The sequence below is a fragment of the Protopterus annectens genome, chromosome 14.part0, assembly GCF_019279795.1.
Source record: "Protopterus annectens isolate FY-2018-M chromosome 14.part0, PAN1.0, whole genome shotgun sequence".
In the NCBI taxonomy this organism is placed as follows: Eukaryota; Metazoa; Chordata; order Ceratodontiformes; family Protopteridae; genus Protopterus; species Protopterus annectens.
The window spans coordinates 353,155,355-353,182,160 of NC_056748.1; the positions used below are offsets into that span (position 1 = coordinate 353,155,355).

Genomic DNA, 26,806 nt, shown 5'->3' on the forward strand with positions numbered 1-26,806 from the left:
GGAGTTGATGGAGATGTTCCTGATGAACAACTTTATTTTTTTCAATGGTGAACTGTTCAGGCAACGTAAAGGGGTCGCCATGGGGGCATCTTGTGCCTCATTTTATGCTAACGTGGTGTTGCATAAATGGGAACACACGTTTGTCTTGATACCCCCCTGGCAGCAACACATCCTTTTTTACAGACGCTACCTGGACGACATTTGCATCCTCTGGGGAGGCTCAGAATGTGAGTTAAAGAATTCTTCCAATACATCAACACCTCGACTAGTTTTCTGCAATTCACATACACTGCTAGCCCTCAGGAGCTCCATTACTTGGACATTACCTTGTTCAAGGATTTCAACCAGAATACTTTCCATTCCAAATTATACCGCAAATCCACCTTTTCTAACTCATTGTTACACTTTGATAGTGCACATCCCTTATATCAGAAAAGGGGAATCATTAAAGGACAACTCATAAGAGCGAGTAGTATTTGTAGCACTGATGAGGACTTTGAGTTTGAAGTTAAAACCTTGCGAGCCTTATTCCTGGAAAGAGAATATCCCCTAGAAATGTTCATGGGTTTAGTTGATAAGATCAAAGTATTGAGGAAAACCTTATACACACCTATTTTGGGAAAAGGACCAGAGTTGGCAATCCCATCAACTTCCAGAGTATCCAACCAGCCTACAAACAGTTTTATATACACCTATTCATCTAGTTCCAAAGAAATGGAGGAAACAGTCAGAAACTACTGGCCGGTTCTAGCCCTTTATGAAGATTTCAAGGACCTTTTACACCCCCAGACCTAGTTTTGTTAGAAAAAGAGGCATTAACTTCAAAGGAATTTTTGAAAGGAAACCAGATAACAAAAAGAAGGTGAAACAATCCAAGAAGGGCACTTACAAATGTGGCTCTTGTAGTCAATGCTATGCTTTAATGAACGTTGAATCCGTGTACATTCCATCCAGGAGGTTTAGGACGAAACCAACTGGTTCCTACTCTTGTGGAAGCAAAGGGGTGGTATACCTGGGTATTTGTACCACGTGTTCGAGTTTCTACGTGGGGAAGACTAAAAGAGAATTCAGGAGACGGATCTACGAACACTTATATGACATGGCTAAACAGAAAGAAACGAATGCTTTTTTTAAGCATTCCCTTCTTTGCCCAGGTAGTATCATCAAATTCTTTGTTTTAGAACAAGTGGAACCGGATCTCAGGGGTGGTGACTGGGAATCCACCCTCGAGTACCGTGAGCTAGTATGGCAATTAAGGCTAGACGCAGGGAGACCACCTGGATTGAACGGGACTATTAGCATTAAACCCGTATTAAAGCTTAGAAGGGCACGATTATAGTTATTCCATCCCAACCAATTAGTTTTGTTGTCCCATGTTTACAAACACTATGCCCTTCTTTCACTACCACTTGGCACTTGCGCATTTTATCAGAACACATGACTTAGGGACCCAAGATTCACTAGTTTCCTTTTCCCTAACTTCCATGCTCTTTTTTTCTTTGGTTTGACAACCTGACACTTGGTCCTAGGGTGCCTTTTTTGATGTGAACTATGAAAAAGAACCAAGACTCCTATTACAAACCAAAATTAAATAAAATGTTCCCTTACACTTCTAACAGAATTTTATCTCCCAGGTTCATCAAAACTTATGGATTTCCAACGTTTCCAATAGCAGTATTTTAAACTATTTTAATTTTGATTCTATTATATTTGAAACAGCGTTTTTAATGTTTTGTAATTATATATGCATAATCCAGCTGTAAAAAATATATATATATTTTTTAACAATACAAGTTTTTATCTCATGTTTTAATTAATGCAAAGCCCCTTTAAGGAATCTAACAACTGATTGACAACACTTGTTTTCAATTAATGTGTTACCCATGGTTATATAAAAAGGTTTGGCTTCAGCAAATGCTTTTGCACTTACTTGAAAAAGCTCAGGATTACCCTGAGCGAAAGCGCTTGTGTTTATTTCTTCTTGGACCTACTTGAATAAAGGATTTTCGCATTTTACATCAGCTTTTGGTTTTTTGTTCCTGGTGGCTGTGGAGTCGTGTTACTTGGATTTCTGGCATCTTTTTGGATTTTCACTTCCTATACCAAGCCAACAGATACTGCAATATACTGGCCGCCAGATTCAGTGCTAACTTTACCCCCCCCCCCCCACAAAGGACCAATCACAATACCAGTAGATTTGCCAGGCATCCAGTATTACTGCTGCACAGGTTAAAACAGCACTGTCCAAGGCAAAGAATACAGCTTCTATGGGACGTGACAATATCCCTGGCTGTGTTCTACATGAACTATAGAGTGAAATGGCACCTCACCTGTGTGCCCTATTCAATCATAGCCTCAACTCAGGCTTTGTCCCCATCGAATGGCACACTGTTACAGTCATCCCTCTCCACAAAGGAGGAGTGACTACAGACCCCGAAAATTATTGCCCAATTAGCCTGACGTGTCTGATATGCAAAGCTATGGAACGCATCATCATCATGGACCTAATAAACAAGGATATAGGGAATCTCCAAACTCTGGATCCTACACAGTTTGGTTTTGTGAAGGGTAGATCATGTCTGCTCAACTTGGTCGACATCTTTGAGTCAGTCACCAGAGCTGTGGATGAAGGCAAGGTGGTTCATACAGCCTACCTTGATCTGGCCAAGGCCTTAGATACCATACCCCACTCAGGAATTACAAAACAAAACTCACTAAGCACAGCATCAACCCCTATATCACTAGATAGGTTGCAAACTGGCTCACAGGTGGCTCACAGGTAGAACCCACAGTGTGAAAGTAGCTGCCTCCAAGTCAGACTGTCGACCAGTCACGAGTGGAGTCCCACAGGGTTCGGTCCTGGGTCCTCTCCTGTTTGGTATCTACTTCTCTGAAGTTCAGGCCAACACGAAGAGACTCTGGCTGACAAAGTTCGCAGATGACTGCAGATTGGGAGCTATTAACTCCCCAACTGATGTTGACATCCTACAGAAAGGCCTCAATGACACCAACGACTGGTGTGAAAACCATGGCCTTAAGCTTAATGCCAAAACAATGTGTAGTCATCCCCCTTGGGAAAAACCTGTTTCCCCTGAATTACCACACTGATGGTAGTCCACTGAATACAGGCGGTGTTATAAAACATCTGGTTGACAGCAACCTCTCTTGACCACCACATTGCCACTGTGGTCAGAAAGTCCTTCTATGTGGCACATCTCATTACTAAAGGGTTTTGCATCCAGGAAGAAAAGGTCATTGTCTCCCTCTACTCTTCCCTCATTAGGCCAATCCTAGAGTACAATGCCCCATTTGGCATGTACCTCACTAGACACCTGCAACAACTGGAGAGGCCACAGAAGTACCTCACAAAGAGGATCCTATGGCTTAAACACTCGTCCTATATGGACAGACTCAAAAAACTCCAACATATTCTCTGTCTCATATCACCTACTTAGAGGAAATCTCTGCTTGACTTATAAAGCCATGTCTGACCCAGTTCTGTTACAAATGCTACATCTAAAGAAATCCCAATCCCTCTGCACCACAAGCTCCAGAGACGTCAATCTCATTCAAACAATCAACAGAACATGCTGGAGGGACAGGTTCATAACCCAGAGACTGCCCATGCTATGCAACAGACTTCCCATACATGTCAAGCAGAGCACCTCACTGACCCTCAAGAGAAATCTTGATGAGTGGATGGGAAATAGAAAATTCACCCCGAAGACCACTCCAGTGGCTCTACTAGACAGCGGCACTAGGAACTAAAGTCGGTTGGCACAATGCCAGGGTAATCCTATGGGCTAGGTTTGTAAAGGCTCCAGGGCCATTAGCCTAGTTCACACCTATGAAGCTAAGAATTGAATGAAATTCTAAAAATTATTATTAACATGAATTCTGCAACAAGACTGGATGAAACTGAATATGTTATGTATAAAGAAATGGAGTGGCAAAAAATAATTTTATAGAAGTTATGAATGAATGGTCAGAAACTGGAATTAAAGAGAAAGATGTAGAGGAGTTATAAAATTTATATTTAAAAAAAGGAAATGAAAAAGTAAAAAATTGGAGAGCTATAACATTGAATAATACGGATTATAAAATTTTCGTGAAAACAATAACAAAAAGTTTACAAACAAATGGATAAATTATAAGACCAAAATGTATTTGGAAGAAAAGTAAAATTAAGTCAAGAGTTATTATGGATAATAAAAGAACTGATGATATCGTACATAAAAATGTGAAAGCAAAGGTTATAATAGGGGATATAAGTAAAGCCTATGACAATATCCAATATAAATCATTATGGGGAATTGTGCAGTCATATAATGTAAGCAAAAAAATATTACAAATAATAAAATAGTTCAGTTTCATAGTTCCTTTCATAAATGTAAATGGCTGGATTGGGGAAGAAATAAAAACAGAACATGGAATAAAACAAGGATGCTCACCTAGTAGTGTAATTTTCTCATTAGTTATGAAAGTAATAGTGAAGGAAATTAATAAAATAGCGTTGGATACAAATGATGAAAAAAACCGCGGTGGTGGTGATGCGGTAGCGTCGCCTCACAGCAAGACGCTGTCCGGTTCGATACTCGGCTAGAGCATCTTCTGCTTGGAGACATGCGTGAGTGGGCGTACCTTCGTTGAAGGTTGTGTGTCAGGGCTGGCAACTCGGCACGTAAAAATCAACTGCCAATCATTAGCGGACCGGAGTTCCGCTGTGGCGACCCCTAACCGGGAAAAGCCGAAAGACACAACAACAAGTGTTGGATACAAAATGATGATGGAAGCACAATTAAGCAATAACCGTTGACGTAGTGTGGTATATTGAAGATTATACAACGACCCCCCCATTAATATTCCAAAATGTGCACGCTGATTGGTCAGCGTGCACGTTGTAAATCAGACTTATACTAATGGAAAAAGGTCCAGTCGCCCAGACTTTTTCCATTAGTATAAGTTTTTTTTTTTTTGTTGGACAGCAACGGAGAATGAAGAGCTCCGTTGCAGTTATACCAACGGGAAAAAGTCTGGTCTCCCAGACTTTTTCCTATTAGTATGTCTCGCAAGTTATTTCACTTTTCTTTTTTTTTTAAAAACAAAAAAAAAAAGAAAACTGAAGACCTGAAATGAACGAGAGAGATGGCATAAACAGAAATAAAAGGATAATCAGGCAAGTTCTGCAAAACTGTAGAAACTTACCTGATTATCCTTTTATTTTGTCTGTCCCGGCTCTCCCTCATTCGTTAAAAGTCTTCCGGTTTCTTTTTTTGTTTTCAATTAAAAAAAAAAAAAAAAAACACACACACACACACACACACACACACACACACACACACACACAGATCTTCCTTTCTCCATTGCTTCCACACACAGCTCTGATGTACTGCACAACCATACGCATGCACAGTACATCAGAACTGCCGCAGAATACTGTCATTGTATAATAGCAATAACCCACTTCTGGGTGTGGGTAATGCTGGATTTACCCACAGTTGTCTTTGTTTGGCTACTCGGGCTTTGCCCTCGTTACCAAACCAACCGTGGGTAAATCCAGCATTACCCACACCCAGGTGTGGCTTATTGCTTAATTTACCTATGGTTGGTGTGGTTTAATAACAAGAGCAAAGCCCGAGTAATTAAACAAAGCCAACCGTGGGTAAATTTCAATATACCACAACAAAGGAGTCTGTTATTGCTATTAAACAATAACATTATTTAAGAAAAAAAAATACTTTTCTTAAATAATGTCTTTATATAATGCCTCTATGCTGCCCTTCTGTGGTTTTTGGGGTATCCTACAGCTTTTTCTGATGTACTGCGCATGCGTATGGGACTTGTGTTCCCACATTTACGCAGTGCATCAGTCAAAGGAAGCAACAGAGAAAGGAAGATCTCTTTTTTTTTAATTTTTTTTTTATTGAAAACAAAAAGAGAAACCGGCAGTGTGGGCAGAAAGAATCTTGTTCCTGATAATGCTGAGCACAAAGTTCTTCTTGAAAATTTAGAGAAAAAAATGGTTAGAGAGACTGCTACTTTCTTTAATATATGTGGTCTACAGCGATACATTGACACGGAGATTACCCCTAGGGGTTTACGTGCTTTTAAAGATCCCACTACACCCTTTGATCTTTCCAGAGATTCGGAAGTCTTGTTTCACAAGAGATGGGTTGCTGCAGCTCACAATTGCACCACGGAATGGTTACACATACTAATAGAACGGGACCGTTTAAAACAAAAGGAACTGTGTGCTGACATCAAGAAATTGTGTAATGACTTATCCAAATGTGTATCTACATCTTTTTTGGATGAGTTTCTGAAACAGATGAATGAGAAACTAAAAGATTATGAACTTACACTTATAGACAAAAAAAAGGCAAATTGATAAGAGACCTACGTGATTACGAACTGAACAAAGCATTTGTGTCTAGAACCAATCGCAATAAGGGTCGTAAACACGTAAGATTTCAACAGGATGCTGACAGAGCACGCTCTTTGAATTCTTCGGCGTCTGCCTCAGAGAACGGTTACACATCTTTCGAAGATGATGCAGCAGACATTGATTTTCCACGTTTACCTCTACCTGAGGATCCGGAACATTTAAGGCAAAATTTTCGTGCAGAATATCCACAACAACAGCAAAGAGACAATTCGAGGCACAAACGCCATCGGGAACATGCGGACTACATTTCATCTGAGCCGACCAAACGGGGAGGCTATAAACGAGGAAGATGGTAGTGAGACATTTAACATGTTGAATAGTTATGTGGTAAATCTATCTAATTATGAACTTAGTAATGAAGAACTTTTAGTATTGAATTTAGGTTTAAAATATGTTCCAACTGTTGTATCCAGATTGCATGACATGCAAATGGATATGTATAGTTTTAGTCGTAAACTTTATTTGAAATATTTTTTTAGTTCAAATACTGATAATCAAGGTGTAGACTCAGATTCTGTGATGTCGAGCTCAAATGATAGTTTTTACAGCTGCATGTCTGATGAGCCAACTAATGCTTATGTTCAACTTAACACTGATAAGGTCCCTTCAAAAAGTAACTTTTGTCCGAGGGTTACTAATTATGATGTGTCTAACTTTATTAAAATGGTTAATCATTCTTTGGAAGTAGGGCATCAAGAATTTATGTCCATTAAGAGCAATATTGAATATAATATGACAATAAAAGAATGGAAGATTTTAATGAATTTAAGCAAGAAAAATAATATTGTTTTCAAACCTGCCGATAAGGGCAATAAGTTAGTAGTTTTAAATATTAATGATTATTTTGATATGTGCATGCAACATCTCAATGACAAAAATGTTTATGAAAAATGTGGTGTAGACAAATACCATTCAGCTATATCAGAATACAAGGAGCTGATACAAAAAGGCCATAGATTGGGCTATTTTAAGCTGAATGATGTTAATAATAAATTCCAGACAGAAGGTTGTGGTAGGGCATATTTTTATTGCCTACCCAAAATTCATAAAAATCTCAATAAACCTTCTGGTCGTCCCATAGTATCAGGTCATAATTATTTTTTAAGAAACATTGGCATTTTTCTCCATGATTATTTGAAAGTTTATGTTAAAAAGTTACCCTCCTTTTTAACAGATGTATTTGATTTTTTAAGTAAAATTCATGATATAAAGTGGAATAAAAACATGTATTGGTTGACAGTTGATGTCAAAAGTCTGTATACAAACATAAGCCATAATTTTGGTCTAGAGGCTTTGAGATGGTTTTTGGGTCAGTCTCCCGTTTCAGAGTATGTTATAGAATTATTATATTTTTCTTTAACCAATAATTTTTTTGAATTTAATCATTCTATGTATCATCAAAAAACAGGCACAGCGATGGGGGCATCTTTTGCCCCCATGTATGCCAATTTGGCTATGGGTTTGTTTGAGAGAATATATTTATTCTAACAACATGTTATCAAATACTATAGATATGTAGATGATTTAATTTTTTTAGTGGAAGGGGGCCAATCTATGGCTACAGATTTTATTTCTGACTTGAAGTGCAATAGATTTTCTTTGGACTTCGATGGTTTAAATATAGGCCTACGAATTCCCTTTTTAGATTTGATTCTTGATATTTCTAGTGGTCATAAATTAATAACTTCTGTGAATAGAAAATTTGAAGGCTCTATATTATATGTACATGGTACAAGTGGACATGTTCCACATACTATAAATTCTCTACCTTATGGAGAAATGCTAAGGAGTTTTAGATTATGTAATGATGAAATAATTCTTAAGAATGAATTGGATTTTGTGTACAATTCGTTTGATGAGAGGGTATAATATATCCAGTTTGGATGAAAGCCTTAATAAACTATGGGATTATATTAATAATCATAATAATGAAAATATATTACAGAAAAAAAAGACCGGAATTCTACACTAGTCGAAATAAACAAACTGATAGAGAAGCTATGTATTTTGTTACTACTTATGGCTGTTATACTTCTGAATTAGTCAAAATTGTATCCTTGTTTTGGAAATATTTTAGTACCCTGAGTGATGTCAAATCATGGCTAAATGTAAATTTGAAATTTTCATATAAAAGGGGTAGGAATATCAAAGATTTTTTGGTACGAAGTAGATTTAGTTTGCCTACAGACACTATGATAGAACAAGTTAGACACAAAGGAACCTATCAGTGTGGTAAATGCAAGGCATGCAGCTTTGTTACTCTTAATTTTGATTATATAAATGACATCCCTTTTAGAGTTAATAAATGCTTCAGCTGTAAGACAGAGGGAGTCATTTATGCATTAAAATGTCCCTGTCATAAATTCTATATTGGGCAAACTAAAAGGTCTTTCAAGGTGAGATTGTTAGAACATATTAGGGACATAATTAATGTTAAGAATGAAAGCCCTGTTGCACGACATTTTTTTGAAATGCATAACAGTGATGAAAATTTGTTAAAAGCATCAATTTTGGAACAAGTATTTAATAATGATGTTGATTTATTAAGAACTAAACAGCTGTTATTGTATAAAGAGACTGTTTACATTTTAAAGTTTAAAACTTTGCATCCAAATGGACTCAATGAAGATTTTAACTGGAAAATGTTGGCTAGATAATTAATACTTTTTTAACAAGATGATTGTTTGATTGATTTAATTAATGGGTTTAACTTGTATATAAGATGAGTTTGTTTCATTTTTTATTATACTCCTGGAAGGCGAAGGCCGAGACGTCAGAGTGCAAAGTTTTTCATTAGAATAAATCGTGTTTGGTGAATCCTGCCTGTTGTTTCCACTTTTCTTCGTTTTGGTGCTGTTGTTGCTGTTTATCCTTTTATTTTGTCTGTCCCGGCTCTCCCTCATTCGTTAAAAGTCTTCCGGTTTCTTTTTTTGTTTTCAATTAAAAAAAAAAGAAAAAAACACACACACACACACACACACACACACACAGATCTTCCTTTCTCCATTGCTTCCACACACAGCTCTGATGTACTGCACAACCATACGCATGCACAGTACATCAGAACTGCCGCAGAATACTGTCATTGTATAATAGCAATAACCCACTTCTGGGTGTGGGTAATGCTGGATTTACCCACAGTTGTCTTTGTTTGGCTACTCGGGCTTTGCCCTCGTTACCAAACCAACCGTGGGTAAATCCAGCATTACCCACACACAGGCGTGGCTTATTGCTTAATTTACCTATGGTTGGTGTGGTTTAATAACAAGAGCAAAGCCCGAGTAATTAAACAAAGCCAACCGTGGGTAAATTTCAATATACCACAACAAAGGAGTCTGTTATTGCTATTAAACAATAACATTATTTAAGAAAAAAAAATACTTTTCTTAAATAATGTCTTTATATAATGCCTCTATGCTGCCCTTCTGTGATTTTTGGGGTATCCTACAGCTTTTTCTGATGTACTGCGCATGCGTATGGGACTTGTGTTCCCACATTTACGCAGTGCATCAGTCAAAGGAAGCAACAGAGAAAGGAAGATCTCTTTTTTTTTAATTTTTTTTTTATTGAAAACAAAAAGAGAAACCGGGAGACTTAACGAATGAGGGAGAGCTGGGACAGACAAAATAAAAGGATAATCAAGTAAGTTTCTATAGTTTTGCAGAACTTACCCGATTACCCCCTTTTATTTTTGTCTATACCATCTCTCTCGTTCATTTCAGGTCTTCAGTTGTCTGTTTGTTTTAAAAAAAGAAAAAAGTGAAAAAAATTGTGAGACATACTAATGGGAAAAAGTCTGAGCGACCAGACTTTTTCTCGTTGGTATATTCTCGGATATACAAAAGGCACACTGGCTGGGCTGGCCAATCAGCGTGCTCATTTTTGAATATTAATAGCTAGTCATTGTATAACTGCCATTATACAACAGCCCCCCATTAATATTCCAAAACGTGCATGCTGATTGGTCAGGGTGCACATTGTAAATCAGACTTATACTAATGGAAAAAGGTTCGGACTTTTTCCATCAGTACAAGTCTTTTTTCTTACAGAAACAGTGAAAGCAAGATCTCCGTTGTTGTTAGAAAGTGTCTCGCTATGTTAAAGGAGTTTAACACAGCGAGACAGCTTTAAAAAAAGCAACAGAGAAAGGAAGATCTCAGTTGCTTTTTTAAAGCTATCTCGCTACGTTAAACTCCTTTAACATAGCGAGACAATTTCTGAAGCAACGGAAAAGCAAGATCGCCGTTGCTTTTTAGAAAGTGTCTCGCTATGTTAAAGGAGTTGTCCCAATAATGGAAAAGTACCAATAAAAGAATATAAACTGATGTCTTTCGGCTTTTCCCAGTTAGGGGTCGCCACAGCAGAACTCCAGTTAACTAATGATTGGCAGTGGATTTTTACGGTGTCGAGGTGCCAGCCCAACACCCAACCTTCAAAGGAGGCAAACTGATTCACGCACGCACCTGCCTGCATGTCTTTAAACGTTACTCGACCGCGGGGAGGACAAGAAGACTCCACACAAAAGGCGCTCCAGCTGAGAATCGAACCGGAGTACCTCTTGCTGTGAGGTGACAACGCTAACTGCTGCACCACCACGGCCTACAATAAAAAAAAAAAAACAAAGGAATATATATGAAAAAAATAGAAAGGAATGGTGTTTAAATATTATGAAAACATTTTATTGCACTGATCCATAGAAAGATTTAGAAATAGATAATAAATAGATGAGCTATAATGACTATAAAAAGACTAAAGAAAGAATGTAATGATTTTTTTATGTTGATTGTCTATTAGAAAATTGCTGGTTAAGGCAAATATGCCATATAAGAAAAAGTAAAATAGAATATGTAATAAATGTGGAGAGTTTGAGACTACGGAGCATGTTTTTGAAATATGAAATAGTAATTTGTGGAAAGAAATATGTAAACATAATAGGGAGAAAAGTTTGTTAAAATTTGAGCAAATAAATACGGACATAATAGAATTTGGTTATTATGGTGCACAAAAACAGAAAAAAAAGTGAAGAAAATGGACAGAGTAATATTTTATGTTTCATTGAGTATATGGAACGAGAGACTAAATGAAATCAAACATGATGGAAAATGGACGCTGACAAAGATTCTGGAAAAAATAACGTTTTGGTTGTGGATAAATGTTTGGGGGGGGGTGCTTAAATTGAAGTTTATACTGTATGGATTTTTGTAAACAGATATAAATAATATGTAATGTAAATATTGAAAAGAGTTTTTTTTTTTTTTTTTATAGGTACCCTGGAATCTTTTACAACCACCTGAGTTACCACCACCTCAAACAGATTGGGGCCTCGGATTAACGTCTCATCTGAAGGACGATACACTCAGGAATGCAGGACCTCCCTTATGCTGCACTATAGTATCAGCAATCAAATCTACCTGGTGTAGGAACAGAACCCACAGCCTTTTTTTGCCAAAGCAAGGGTGCCACCTGTTGTACCATTGACACTGCATTTACAGTGTGCATGCAGATTTAATCTGTAATAGAATGTATGTAAATGCATTTACATAGACTTATTAAAATTAATTTTTATATAGGTACAGTACATGAAAAAGAGCAAGTAAATTGCCACATATTTACAGATGAACAAAGAATCTTGCCTAGTCCATACAGTTAAATAAAATCAAGATATTGATGGTTTGCTTCCAACGATTTTTCATTAGCTTATCAGTTCAAGAATGTTGTCAAATGCAATGGCCTTTGCTAATAACCACTGCCTTACAAAAGTTTAAAGCATTGTTCATAAGGCATGAAAAGACTACACTAACTTGCTTCTGAAACTAAGTTTGAAGAAGTGCAGGACTGGATGCAAGCAAAATAATTTTGAATATGTCATAGATTCACAGATTAGTACTAGGCTAAGTGCCCTTGGGAGCCATTTTAAGCCTAGAGAATTATCCCTTGTGAGACTCAAACCTTGCACCTTGTATTTGTAAGGCAAACACCTCAAACATTAGTCCACCCTCCCAACTCTCCCTCAGTTATATAGATGTTCTTCAGATTCACATCCTTGCTATGTAGAATTCTAACTTTAAATGTACAAAGGCCGCAAACACCAGTGCTGAGCTATTTTTAACTTTTGACAGCTGGGAAGCTTCAACAGATTCCCCAATGCGTCACAAAGAGAGCAAAGTGGGAATTCAGACAGCAATGAAGCAGGAAGCCAAACGCATTACTTCACCCAATGCCTACATGAACTTTTTTATGTACAAATCCACTCCACAAACAGTGTTATTCAAATACATTTCCTCAAAGGAATAAAACTACAATTTAGTTTTCAGCATGTAAGAAGAGGGCTCCTGTTACAGTTACATAAAAAAGAACTGTGAAACTTAAGGTCAAACTGGTAAAAGTGCTAGCCTTCCAAGTCTCTGGACTATCCAATATTCTGGATGTACGCCCCCCACTCCCAGAAAATAGTACAGTATACACAACTGTTGTCAACCTAGTTTGCATGCGGTTGACGTTGTCAATACCCCAAGCTTGTTATAAATGCTTTGTTCCAATTTTTCAGTGCCAGGCTGTATAAACAGTAGTATACATGTGAAATTAAAGGCAAAGATTCGACGGAATTTGCTTATTTTAAGACTGCGTTTAATAATAACCCTTTTATTTAAAACTACTACTAAGCAACTAAATTTGCTTACAGAGCACAACCTCACTTTCAACAACATTCACAATAAAACCAATTAGTACATTTCCTCCATATACGGTAAATGGTGCACAGTGTTGATTTTTATTCCTTAACACCACTCGAAGCCAACTTTTAAACATCAGCTAGGAAGTAGTGACATCTTAATTACACCGTTCAAGCAGTATCCACAGGGATCCAGCAGATGCACACTAAGTTCTGCGACAAAGCGTCTTATCTTACGAAGTTCTTAAAATAGCACCGCACCAAATGACTGCTACTGCTCCTCACAAAGGAATAATACATTTCTTACTAAGCTTTACCAAAACAGCTACCAAAAAGGGTCAGGTCAAAACATTACAACTAATGAAAAATACACCCAAACCGCAACACCACATTACTGCATTACATAATGTAGTTTACGAGGTTAGTTATTTTATATAAAAATGTAGACATATAACGAAGGAGGAGCAACTACAGTAGTCTTCATCTCCCTGTTAGGGAAAGGGTAATAATCATGCAGACCCCAACCGCACCGACGATGTCAGGGCAAACAGCAGGTCAGCTGTGCCTTATGAACGTCAGGGTTTAAAAAAGTTACGCACAAAAAACATCAAATTGAATATAAGTAGAACCAATACTGCTGTCACGCGCCAGGCCAATCGTTAAACCACTACAAAAAGAACGGGAAACCGGAATGGAACAACTACAAAACACAACACGGAATCGTTATGTCCTTCAACGGGCTTCTTCGCCAGCATCTTGTGTACAAGTTAAACAACACTGAGGAACGTCCTAAAAAGTGAACATGCCATCGCTAAGCCAACTTCTAAAAACGTATCAAAGACGTCGGAAAATTGATACTGTACAGCAAACCGGGAGAAAGTATAAAAAGTAAAAACATTACTAACGAAGTTTTGGAGATAACCGCATTATTACTTAAGTTGGAAAAACAAGCCATGACAATCGCCACGGTGAGACGTTTATAAAACACAGAAGACTTAATAATATTCAATCCATTCATCCAGTCTGTCGTTACGGAAAAAACAAATACCTCATCTATAACTCTCCTAGGGTCATTCCAAGTAGTAGTCCTGTTATTGTGATCCACAAAGAAAGGCCATCCAGTATGAGGGTCGATTTTAACTTCCCAGCCTGGGGGTAGTGGATCGCCGCTGAACATATTTTGAACCACTGGATAAGCTACCTGCATAATTCAAACTGTCCTGCACTAATAAATATCCCATTGCAGCTGGTGGGAGAGCTACCTATTTATACAATACATTTCGTGACGTAAGAGAAGGGAGTGGAAGGCTCTGGAAATAACTACTACAGTAACAGTGAGACGACTTCGTAGAGACTTGCTGTCGATTACCAAGTCCAAGTTGGAAAGTTCTGGTTACATCGAGCAAGGCAGTGTGTGAGCTGTCGTGATTACTGTAGCTGGAGCTCCTCCTTCCGTTCTTGCCTTAGCTCAGTTCAGTTTTATAGAAATGAAAAACACAACACAATGAATACCTATCTCGTGCTCTTATGCAGCAGAGTATTATCATCTTCATAATAATCTCCGTTTCGGAATGTAGCAGGCTGACATATTTGGGTTCCTTAATAATGCAAGTGGAATATGCGTTTTGTTGTGATTTTTTTTAGTTAAGAAAAGCTTAAGCTATCACCCCAAATATTCAAAGCTATAGTTCTGTTCAAAGTGTCAGTGTATGATAATAGCAAGAAAAACACCCGGTATAAGCTGTCAAGAGTCGTATTCTTTTGCCTTACATTGTTCAAAAAATTATACAAAGACATAGGGCCGCTGAAAACTGACTTCGTTCCAAGTCGGACTTTGCCGGTTAACCAATGTTCATCATCATCATCTTTCGGCTTTTCCCCTTAGAGGTCACCACAGCAGTTCGTCTCTTTCCATTTCTTCCTATCCTCTGCATCTTGCTCTGTCACACCAACCGCCTGCATGTCCTCTCCCACCACTTCCATAAACCTTATCTTAGGTCTTCCTCTTACCTGGCAGCTCCATCCTTAGCATCTTTTTCCCAATATACCCATCATCCCTCCTCAGCACATGTCCAAACCAACGCAATCTCGTCTCTTGCTTTGTCTCCAAACTGTCCAACATGAGCTGACCCTGTAATATACTGATTCCTAATCCTATCCATCCTAGTCACACCCGAGTGCAAATCTTAACATCTTTAACTCTGCCACATCTAGCTCTGACTCCTGCCTTTTTGTCAATGCCACTGTCTCCAACCCATATAATACAGCTGGTCTCACTACTGTCTTGTAGACCTTCCCTTTCACTCTTACTGGTACCCGTCTGTCACAAATCACTCCTGACACTCTTCACCCATTCCACCCTGCCTGTACTCTCTTCTTCACCTCTCTTCCACATTCAATCACCATTACTCTGAACTGTTGATCCCAAGTACTTAAACTCGTCCACCTTTACCAACTCTACTCCCTGCATCCTCACCATTCCTCTACCTTCCCTCTCATTTGCACACATATATTCTGTCTTAGCCCTGCTGACCTTCATTCCTCTGCTCTCAAGAGCAAATCTCCACCTCTCCAGAGTCTCTTCAACCTGATTCCTACTCTCACTACAGATCACAATGTCATCTGCAAACATCATAGTCTACGGGGCCTCCTGTCTGATCTCATCTGTCAACCTGTCCATCACCACTGCAAATAAGAAAGGACTCAGAGCTGATCCTTGATGTAATCCCACCTCCAGCTTAAACGGATCTGTCACTCCCACTGCAGTCCTCACCACTGTCACACTACCCTCGTACATATCCTGTACCACTCTTATATACTTCTCTGTCACTCCCGACTTCCTCATACAATACCACTCTTCTCTAGACACCCTGTCATATGCTTTCTCCAAGTCTACAAAGACACAATGCAACTCCTTCTGACCACCTCTGTATTTCTCCAATAACACTCTCAGAGCAAACATCGCATCTGTAGTGCTCTTTCATGGCATGAAACCATACTGCTGATCATTAATCATCACCACCCTTCTTAACCTAGCTTCTACTACTCTCTCCTATAACTTCAAGCTGTGACTGATCAATTTTATCCCTCTGTAGTTACTGCAGCTCTGCACATCACCCTTATTCTTAAAGATAGGTACCAAAACACTTTTTCTCCACTCCTCAGGCATCCTCTGACTTTCCAAAATTTCATTAAACAATCTAACTAAAAATTCCACTGCCATTTCTCCTAAGCACCTCCATGCTTCCATTGGGATGTCATCTGGGCCAACAGCCTTTCCATTCTTCATCCTCTTCATAGCTGTCCTTATTTCCTCCTTGCTAATCTGTTTCACTTCCTGATTCACTATCCCCACATCATCCAACCTTCTCTCTCTCTCTCATTCTCTTCATTCATCAGCCTCTCAAAATACTCTTTCCATCTACTCACACACTCTTCTCTCTTGTGAGTATCTTTCCCTCACTATCCTTTATCACCCTTACTTGCTGCACATCTTTCCCAGCTCTGTCCCTCTGTCTAGCCAATCGGTACAGGTCCTTTTCTCCCTCTTTAGTGTCCAATCTCTCATACAACTCTCCATACGCCTTATCCTTAGCTTTCGCCACCTCTCTCTTTGCCATGCGCCTCATCTCCTTATACTCATGTCTACTTTCTTCATCTCTTTGACAATCCCACTTCTTCTTCGCCAGCCTTTTCCTCATCACCACCCTGTATACTCTCCTGTACTTCCTCATTCCACCACCAGGTCTCCTTGTCCTCCTTCCTCTGTCCAGATGTCACATGTTAAATAAAATAAATAATACATTGTTTTTGTGGAATGTATTTGAATATGAATTAAAGCAGCGTGCACGTCTTTATGTATACTCTCAAAGAATGTGGCTATAAAATTATCTTTTGACGGGAATGATTTTTTTCACTTTTTTAACTTTCACGATCAGGAGAGAGAAAAGTGTAGGAAGCCGAATGATGACACACTGGAAACATTTTACAATGGGGTAGCGCTGTTGCCTCACAGTAAGACGTCCTGTTCGATTCTCAGCTAGAGCGTCTTCTGTGTGGAGGCATGTGTTAATGGGCATTCCTTCATTGAAGGTTGTGCGTCAGGGCCGGCAACTCGTCAGGTAAAAATCTACTGCCAATCATTAGCGGACCGGAGTTCCGCTGTGGCGACCCCTAACCAGAAAAAGCCAAAAGACACAACAACCAGATAAAAATCAAAAGTACGATTTTTCAAAACACCAAGTGGGTGTTTTCTGTGAAGAGTCTGCATGTCATCCTTCTGTCCGCATTTTAACAGGTTCTGCGCTCTCCGGGTTCATTCTAAAGCCTTGTCACATGTGATTGCTCGCAGGTGTGCTGCGTCAAGACGTTTTTCACAAAAGACTGACTTCCTCCCATTGAGAACTGGGATAGACTCTGGCTCTCCGTGACCTAGCTTAGGTGTGTGCTTCTGTGTGAAAAAACATATATACCAATGGATCTAGGTTGTTGTTTGTCTTTCAGCTTTTTCCCCGGTAAGGGGTCACCACAGTGGAACTTCGGTCCGCTAATGATTGTCAGTAGACTTTTACGAAATGCCGAGGTGCCAGCTCCAACGAAGACATGCCCATTTACACATGCATGTCTTTCAAACGTTACCCAACTGCGGGGAGGACATGCAGACACCACACAGAAGGCACTCCCAAGCCAAGCCGAGAATCGAACAGGAGAACCTCTTGCTGTGAGGTAACAACGCTACCGCTGTACCACCGCGGAATATACCAATGGATCTAGGTAAGTGGGGAAAAAAAAACGAATCCCACCAAATACCACTATGTTATTTATATAGAACTTTACAGACTATGTTGCCAGACAGTAAGTGCTAATATACCCTGCACACAGAGGAACCCGCAGGATTTTTTGCAGGTGGGTGCAAACCCAGAGACCCTCCCCCCCACACACACACAGGTAATCCAGTGCCCCATTACTTGGTTATTTCTCCCCAGCTGCCATAAACACTGTTCAAAACTCTCAGTGTGCATACTGTTTTATGCTTTACTTCTACAATGGATTACTGCTCTTTGGATTTCATTTACAACTTATTTCAAAATTTAAAGCACAAACACTGATTTGATAAACATAAACAAAGCAATAGTCTTAACAATAAAAACAGACTTAGCATTAAAACTTCTCTACCTTTGAAATTCACATTCACTGAAACTCTATTGAAACCAGGGTTGCCAGATTTCTTAAGGGCCAGCTATGAAGACCAAAAAAAAGATCTTTCGTTCATGTGAAACAGCAGAGCAGCCAGATCCGCATTAACTAGAATAGGCTCCACTGTGTGATTTTTGATTGCTTCGTATACCAATATACGAGCCAATCAAAAATTTGCACAGCACAGCCTCTTCTGTTCAATACGGAACACCCTGCTGTTCTGCACTGAAAAGAGTGATTCCACTTTGTGATTTATGATTGGCCCGTATGCCAGCATGTGAGCCAATCAAAAAATCACACAGCAAAACCTCTTCTGTTCAATACAGAATAGCCTGCTGTTCTGCATTGAACAGAAGTGGCTCTGCTTTGCAATTTATGACTGGTTCATATACCGGCATACAGACGTCCCTATTTGAGCGGGACTGTCCCGGGTTTGTGCTGCTAATTCCGGGACAGTCCCGCTCAAATAGAGACGTCTGGCAACCCTGACTGAAAAAAACAAAAGAGGATAGGCACTCAAAATAAAAACCTGTAATCCACACGAAAAAGGTACCTCTGAGCCAAAGATAGTATGAGGTGCTGAATTAAGCCAGTTTATTCAATAAGCAAAAACGTAGCAAACACAAACATTAAGGAATTGTCATGAACGCAATTCACAACACACGCGTTTTATGGAACTAAGGCAATTGTATGGGATGACTGTCTGACTGGTGCTTTTGGCCTGATTGCTCAGTATTCACTTTTAAAGTTTACACTGGCCATCTGATGAAGTCTTGCAGTGGAGAAAACGCGAAAACGCGTGTGTTGTGAATTACGTTAATGACAATTCCTTAATGTTTGTGTTTGCTAAGTTTTTGCTTATTGAATGTCTTTTGGCTTTTGCCGGTTAGGGGTCGAATAAACTGGCTTAATTCAGCACCTCGTACTATCTTTAACCCTGACTGAAACCCACATTCAAAGAAAATGCATGTGGCTAGTGGCACGCTAAGTTTACCTTTGGGCTGTTTTCAAATCATAGGCCCCTTGCACACATTTTTAGAACCATGCAAAAGTTCTTTGATTCTCCTTCCTGATTGTATTAACTGTCATATATAATAATTACATCCCTTGTATAATACAGCACCACTTGTTAGAGTGTGTTTTAAATTTATAGTTTTGAACATTTTTTCCAGTAAGCAATGAAACAAAACATAATGAACTAATAATGACAAACTGCCCAATTCAGAACATTTCAACCACAAAAGGCCACTCAAATTTCTATCACTACAATCTGCCAGTATCAGTCAAAATGCACAATCTCTGCAAAAGTAAAAGTCATCTGAATAATTCCACACTAAATTGATCTGAAACTAATGAAGAGGTTGCTGCTAGAAAACAACTTTATATTTCAGTGTTTCATCTACAAATTCAGTGCCTATTGCCCTTAAAGAATAAATTGCCTATGTTACATTAAAAAAAAATGGTAAGCTGGTATATTGCAATAGGGAATGGGTGGCAAGCTGAAAATCAGGTTCATAGTTACTAAGCATCTCAAACAAAGGAGGACTTTTCAGGACTGCTGCACCCCACACCCTTAAAATACAAATCTATATGCTGTGGGAGTACAACCTGCAGCCCTCTATATCAAGATGCAAGCAGGCTACCTGCTGTGCTGCTAACACTGCTTTAAAATTCTATACCACAATAGTGATACCATTTGCTAAATAAAACAGTTGCACATTTTAAGCAGACTTAGCATGAGCAGCAGTAAACTTCTCTTCCTTTGAAGCTCACAATTCCTTGAAAATGCACTTGAAAATAAATTCCATCTGCTAACTCTAAATAGGGCAATTCATTCTCTCTCTCTCACACACACACACACACACACACACACACACACACACACACACACACACACACACCTCAACCTCTTATTACAAGAAATCCGGACAAAGCCTAAAATAAACAGGGTCAGATTATAAATATTGCTGTCATGAACTTAAAAAATTGCTAGAACAACAGGGTTTCTGTTAGTATGCATTTTTCGGTACTTTTCCGTTAACAGGGCAACAGTGTCAAGAAATCATTAAGCTGTAATCCAGTTTTTTAACATATCTGTTAACCAGATATTCTGTTAATCTATTTAAAATACATTTTAAAATAAAGACATTAACTGTATTCACTTTATTTATATCTGGTTAACAGATATGTGAAAGAACTAGCGTATAGCTGAGCGATCATGCTAAAACTGTTCTGATAATTTACTCAGAGAAAAATATATAAGAAAATCTCTTCAAACAGAATGTGGTAATTATTAATTATTGGTTTCATAGACATCTGCCACTAAAAATCACAAAGTGGTTAAATGAATGGCAACTTAAAGCTATCACACTTTCTCAATTCCAACGGATTTTTGTTCTCTAAGGGGCTAGTGGAGTGTTGTTGAAAATTGCTATCTACATGTTTTTCTTTTTTTTGAAGTGGTTAGAAAACACATTTTTAATTGGGCTTAGGCTTTCAATTAAATGTTTACTAACTTTGTAAAATAAAAACATACCTGAAGTTATATTCAACGGTTATTCCCATTGTCAATGAATACTTTTTCAAGCCGTAGATGATGCTTTACAAAAAAAAAAAAAAAAAACGCGTACTACTGAGCAGCTGTTTCTAGGATGACAATCGCATCTTTGCAGCTGTCTTTATGGCTCATTGACTGGATGTGCACTATATGTGTACATTTTTATTTTCTGTGTATGACATAACTTATTTTTTTACAGTTACCTATTTATATTATCAGAGAACTACATGAAAAGACATTACATTCGGAGCAGTGTGATCACATTTAAACTGTTGTCCCGATAACAGAAAAGTACCAAAAATACCCATTTTTCTAAAGGATATAATGTCTAAAACTCAAATGTCTGTTACTATTTAGCAATTTCAATCCTTTTCAGGAGGAATATGAGGAAAAAATCTGGACATTCTGCAAAAACCTGGATAGCTGAGGGGTATGCTACCTCCCTCTTACACACACACACAAGCACTGAGAAAATGATGTTTAAACAAAAATCTAGGACTACTGTTTAATGATTGCTTAAACTAGATGCACTCCAACAAAATGCATAAAGGCTGCTGCTAGATTTTTCCCAGGAAGAATGTACAATAACTCATTCAAAAAGTATCCTATCTCCCTCTATGTATTTAAACTATATTCATTCCCTTATTACATAGTTTAAAGTTTGCCATTGGACAAATAAATATATTTCACGAGACTATGCATTCTGCCCGAGACAGATGCTAATCAGTACTGAAAGCAGTGATTTACATTAATGTACAATTTCAGCTACCAAGGGTAGGAGAAAGCATTTGTACAAGGTAGGTACTTCTAAGAATGCTACAGTTTTGCTCAAAAAGATCTCACTCCAATTATATCAAAATCTGCCTCTTTTAGTACATAAGTAGCATTAAATGAATTGAAGGACTCACAGGGACACCTTACCTACCCATTAGTGTTGACAACACACAGTTAGACATTAGAAATATGATAATAGCACTTTTACCTAGACTACAATATAGATTATTCAAAAAACAGAAGCCCTGCACATAAATATATTTTGAGATATTGAACAATTCTTAGTAAAGTGTTCTTGGAGAAATGACAAAACAATTCATTGTTGCAAGTAGATAAGTAGAACAGCTCCATTACCAGACCTAAGGATACCTGAACTTCCAAAGGTTTAACCACATAAAATTTGCAGGGAACGTTTTGTTCGTACTGATAGTCTGCAAGGCACTCTATAAGGCCCCAAACATATAAAATGCAGCTGTTGAGACTGTACCACAGCTAAAATGCACTCTTCATTTTACTCCCCACATTTAATTGTAAACACACACACACACACACACTTGGGAAAGGCTGGCACAGGTTTACTAGCTATACCCCTTCTGCCCAGACTATAAGGTAGTTATGACTGCCACCATACACTCCTGCCAGCTACCTTAGGGCTCTTTCAAAGGTACCCAATATATTGAGTGAAATTAATATTAATACAAATGGTAGTTTGACCAAAAGCAAGGCTATTAGGAGTGGCTCACATAGTGTCACCAAATAAATATGCAAATACTCTAAAAACTTAACTATCTCTACAAAGATCAGCCGCAATGAAAGGTTTAAATGTATTTAATAATAAATAAAAAAACAAGAAAATATTAAGTATATATTCACAATGACATCAGATTTCAAAATCACAGGAAATACTTAACACTGAAGGACAGTCTCGGACAAATAAAGAAAAACAATATCTAAACTAAGCTTTACTATATTCCTGACTGAATCTAAGAGAATTATCCTATGCCCTACTTACTTAATAGAGCAAGGCAGATGTGAATGGTCCTTCTTGTTGTCAGGCCCAAGACAGAATACAGAATGCTCTCTCTCACTAAGAAACTTCTCAAAATAATATCTAAAATAGTACTTATTGAATACTTGCAGAATTACATCACTTCTGGTCATCTGACTGATAGTTCCGATGCAAACCCCCATTGGTGGAAGCTGGCAGGATATAGCACCTACCTGTAAAAATACACACAAAAGGGCTTTTACTCAAATCTGTGGCATGTGCTGGAAGTCATAAAACAATTGCATACCTCCACGCTTCCAGAGTTGTAGTTAGTTCACCCCAAAGACAATGCAGAAAAGCGTCCTGGTACAGACTTTGTGTCTCTGGCTGCATTGAAACCTGTGAGATAGCATCTTTATGGCCTAGCCTGTAAAGTGGTATAATTTCAGATATATTTTAAAGTTTGCCGGACTGAGGTTAACCTTCAAATTTCCTCTGTTAAAATATATACATTTAAATAGTTACAATACTGCATGTACATTTCTGTTCTCTCCAGTAGGACACACTGTGGATACATTTCTAACACAAGCACTTTACAAATATTTTTCAACACATACATCTGTACAAATCAGTTTGATATACACATGACATACGGTTCTAATACATTTGTAACACAAGCATCTTGTATAAATCAGTTTGATATTCATAAATGACAAATAATTATTTACAAAATTCCAGCTAGCTGTGCTGGCAGTAACTCCTATTGTCACATGGTGTCATTACTTCAATGCCAGGATAAAAAGCATGGGAGATTGAAGAATTCTGTCAGGCTTCACTAGGAAGTGTGTGTGTGTGTGTGTGTGTGTGTGTGTGTGTGTGTGTGTGTGTATGTGGGCGTACGTGTGAGCATGTGTGTGTGAATGTATGTGTCAAAGCACTGGTTGGACAGAGAGTGTGCTGGAGGGCTTGGTTTGAATACTCAGCTGAGATCTCAACTCTGTAGCTGTGCCAGTGGGGAGTCTTACTGGGGATCTGGAGTATGAGGGAAAAACCAGCCCCGGACTGACTGTGTTCCCTGTGTGCTCTTACAGGAAATTCTGCTTGATGTAGACAGCTGCATCTGGAGATACTGTATGTGTACCTGTTATCCTCCCATTGAATAGGTGTCAGTGGTGAGGACTGAGGCTCCTTGATTGCTGGCCCAGAGGTGGAGGGTCATCACACACCACTCTAGATAGGCCAGACACACCAGTTACCTGCCACTCTTGACTTAGCCATATATAAAATATAAAACTAATATTAAACTAACACAGTCTAATTAGAGGCAGATACCACAGCTGTCAACCTACAGTGTAAAATAATTCCATCTTAGATAATAAAATGTGCTTACATCAACCAAATCTAAAAGTGTATAAATAAAACTTATGTAAATCACTTGATATATCTATTCTAAATTAGTAAAACTATGCAAGGCAGAATTGCAAACAGCAAACCTTCATAGATGTGTTCACCAAGATTTCCCAAGTAAGACTGAATAATTTCCTTTCTCAGGTCCAAATATATGTGTTTTTCCTGAACATTTCTGTTACCACAGAAAATCAGGGAGGGATTTACTTTGGATTACATCACTTCTTTTTCCATGAAATAGAAGAAAGACTAAACAGGAAAAAACAAAAAGGTTTTCCACATTCAGACCTCCACACACAATGGACCAATTTCTCATTTAACTCATTCCCTCCAATGCAGCTTTGTAAGTTTACACTATAACTTTTATGGGGCAGAACATAAGCTTTTTGATGGTTTAAAATCAAAGACTTTTGTGAATGCATAACATTTTTTGGCAGACGAGTACTCAGTCCAAGTTTATTTTTCTGACAGCATTACAACTCAGATGGGGAGATTCCTATACGGCAGCAGTTGTGTAAGCAACTAAAAGTCAAGCTCTGGACCAACAATAGGTAAAAACAGCAAATGCCTACAAACTGCTATAAACTGTTCACCAAAATTGGTATATAAAGTATCTATGACATCCAGAAGGTCAAAAAAAAAAAAAAAAACAGAGAGAGAGAAAAAGAGAAAACTGTAAACATTCAAAAGGAGACAGAGCACAGTGCGGTAGAGCAGAGGTGGGGAAAATATGGTAATGAGAGCTGAAGGAGGAAAGTCTTCAGTCTCTTAAAGAGAAAAAGTGACCAAAAAAGCACTCTGAAATTTTCAAGATAAGTGAATATAGAGAGACAAATAAAAGGCTGTAGGAAATATATGTTTAACAAGTCATTCAGAAGAGTAGTGCAAACTGAAAAAAAGGAAAAGAAAGAAAACAATGATAGAACAGTAATTAAAATATTAGCACATATGATACACCAATGTCCCCTCATCAGGCTCGACAAGGAGAAGGTCATCATCAATTGTCCGTCTGGTGCCAGAATCCACCACATCACGCATGCACTTAAGTCTGTCCACAACAAGTACAAGTATGACTCTGTCATTGTCCATGTTGGTGTGAATGACTTGAGATGTACCTCCCTGAACTATATAAAGTGAGACACGATTGAGCTTTCAGAGTATGTGCCCCAGGCAGGTATGACCCTAGCTCTAATGATACCACAATATGAACAAAAAATAATGGACTTCAACAATTGGCTTAGTTTCTGGTGTCATTCCAAGAGGATCTGGTATCAGTCTGCCTGGGATGACCCGGTTGACAGGCCTCGTGCTTTTCCAGAGATGGCCTCTATATGTCACCACTGGGATTCTGGATACTGGCCAAGGCCCATTGTGCCTTTGTTTTAGGCAATGTCTCAAAGACAAATCTTCCAACATAAAAGATCTGTCAAAAAGCAAACTGAAGGTTATGTTGCTTAATGCTAGGAGCCTTAACCTGAAAATGCACTCACTGGAGGGTCTCCTTGTACTGGAAGATGCTGATGTCTGTGCGGTCACGGAAACTTGGTTCAGGGCTGCAGAGAGCACCTCTGCCTTACCAGGCTATACCTCTTTCCACACATTCTGACCCCAAAACAAGGTACGGAAGACTAAGGGTGGTGGAGTCTTTATCATCATTAAGGGCAGGTACACCTCCAGACTGGTTTGCCAGTATGATGCACTGGAACTACTCCTTCTGCAACTGACAGTTGGCAAGACACCCATCCAGGTTATAGCCAGCTATAGACCCCCATGACTCAGGACACCCACTCCTTTTACCTGGATCTACTTGACTCCATCAAGGTACCCCCCCCCAACACCATGATCCTTGGTGACTTCAACTACCCCACCACAGACTAGGTGAACTATTCCTGCACTAATGCACTCACTCAATGATTCCTTGACTTCATCAATTCTAACACAGTAGACCAGCTATTCTCATCCCCCACAAGGGGAGATAACATTCTGGACTTGGCTCTCACCAACATGGGTGACCGCTGCACCAATCCCATAGTATGTTCCTCCCTCATGAGATCAGATCATCAGACTGTCTCATTCAAAGTTTTTAACCCACCCAACCCCCCTAGCCATAATCAAGCTAAAAAACTTCTCAAAAGATGACTACAACCTCCTAAGGGAGGGTATCAGCAGCTTCACACCACTGCCCCCTTCAGAGGATGCAGACAACTATGCTGAACAGTACACCAGTGCAGTATACAAGCTCCTGTACAACTGCATGGACTCAGCCATACCTAACAGAACTAAAACCTGCTCCTCAAGGAAAAACAAACCTGTTTGGTGGACATCTTCTATCAACAGGCTTTACAACAAAAGGAAGACACTGTTGTCCAAGGGTAAAAAGGAACAAATTCCAAATTGGAAAAACTCCCTCATTAGCCTGAACAAGCAAATTAGATCACTACTGAAAACCTCTAAAGCCAATTATAAATCAAAACTAGACTCACAAACAAAGGGAAACCATAAGGCCTTCTTCAGCTATGTTAAAAACTTCCATGGCAAGGCCCACGTCTGTTCTGAATTAGTACTTAACAGTATCACTTACACTGATCCTGTTGACTTAGCCAACCTGCTAGCAGATAGGTTCAGTGGAAACTTCACCCCCCCGTCCCCCCAAAGGCCCTTTTGACACCCCCAATACTTGTCCCGCACTTCATATCTCTGTAGATCAAGTGTTAAAGGCCCTATCCAAGGCAAAGAACACAGCTTCAATAGGACTTACTAGCATCCCGC

General features: G+C 38.8%; 1 protein-coding gene across 1 annotated transcript in view; it reads right to left on the bottom strand.

The window, feature by feature from the left end:
• The window catches only part of BAG3 (BAG cochaperone 3), a 349,139-nt gene extending 334,622 nt beyond the window's left edge, over positions 1-14,517 (bottom strand). Inside the window, exon 1 of the mRNA XM_044056076.1 lies at positions 14,164-14,517. Within this exon, the coding sequence (XP_043912011.1) occupies positions 14,164-14,322 (159 nt within the window). The 5' untranslated portion in view covers positions 14,323-14,517. The remainder of the gene's footprint in view (positions 1-14,163) is intronic.
• Positions 14,518-26,806: the final 12,289 nt, after the last annotated feature.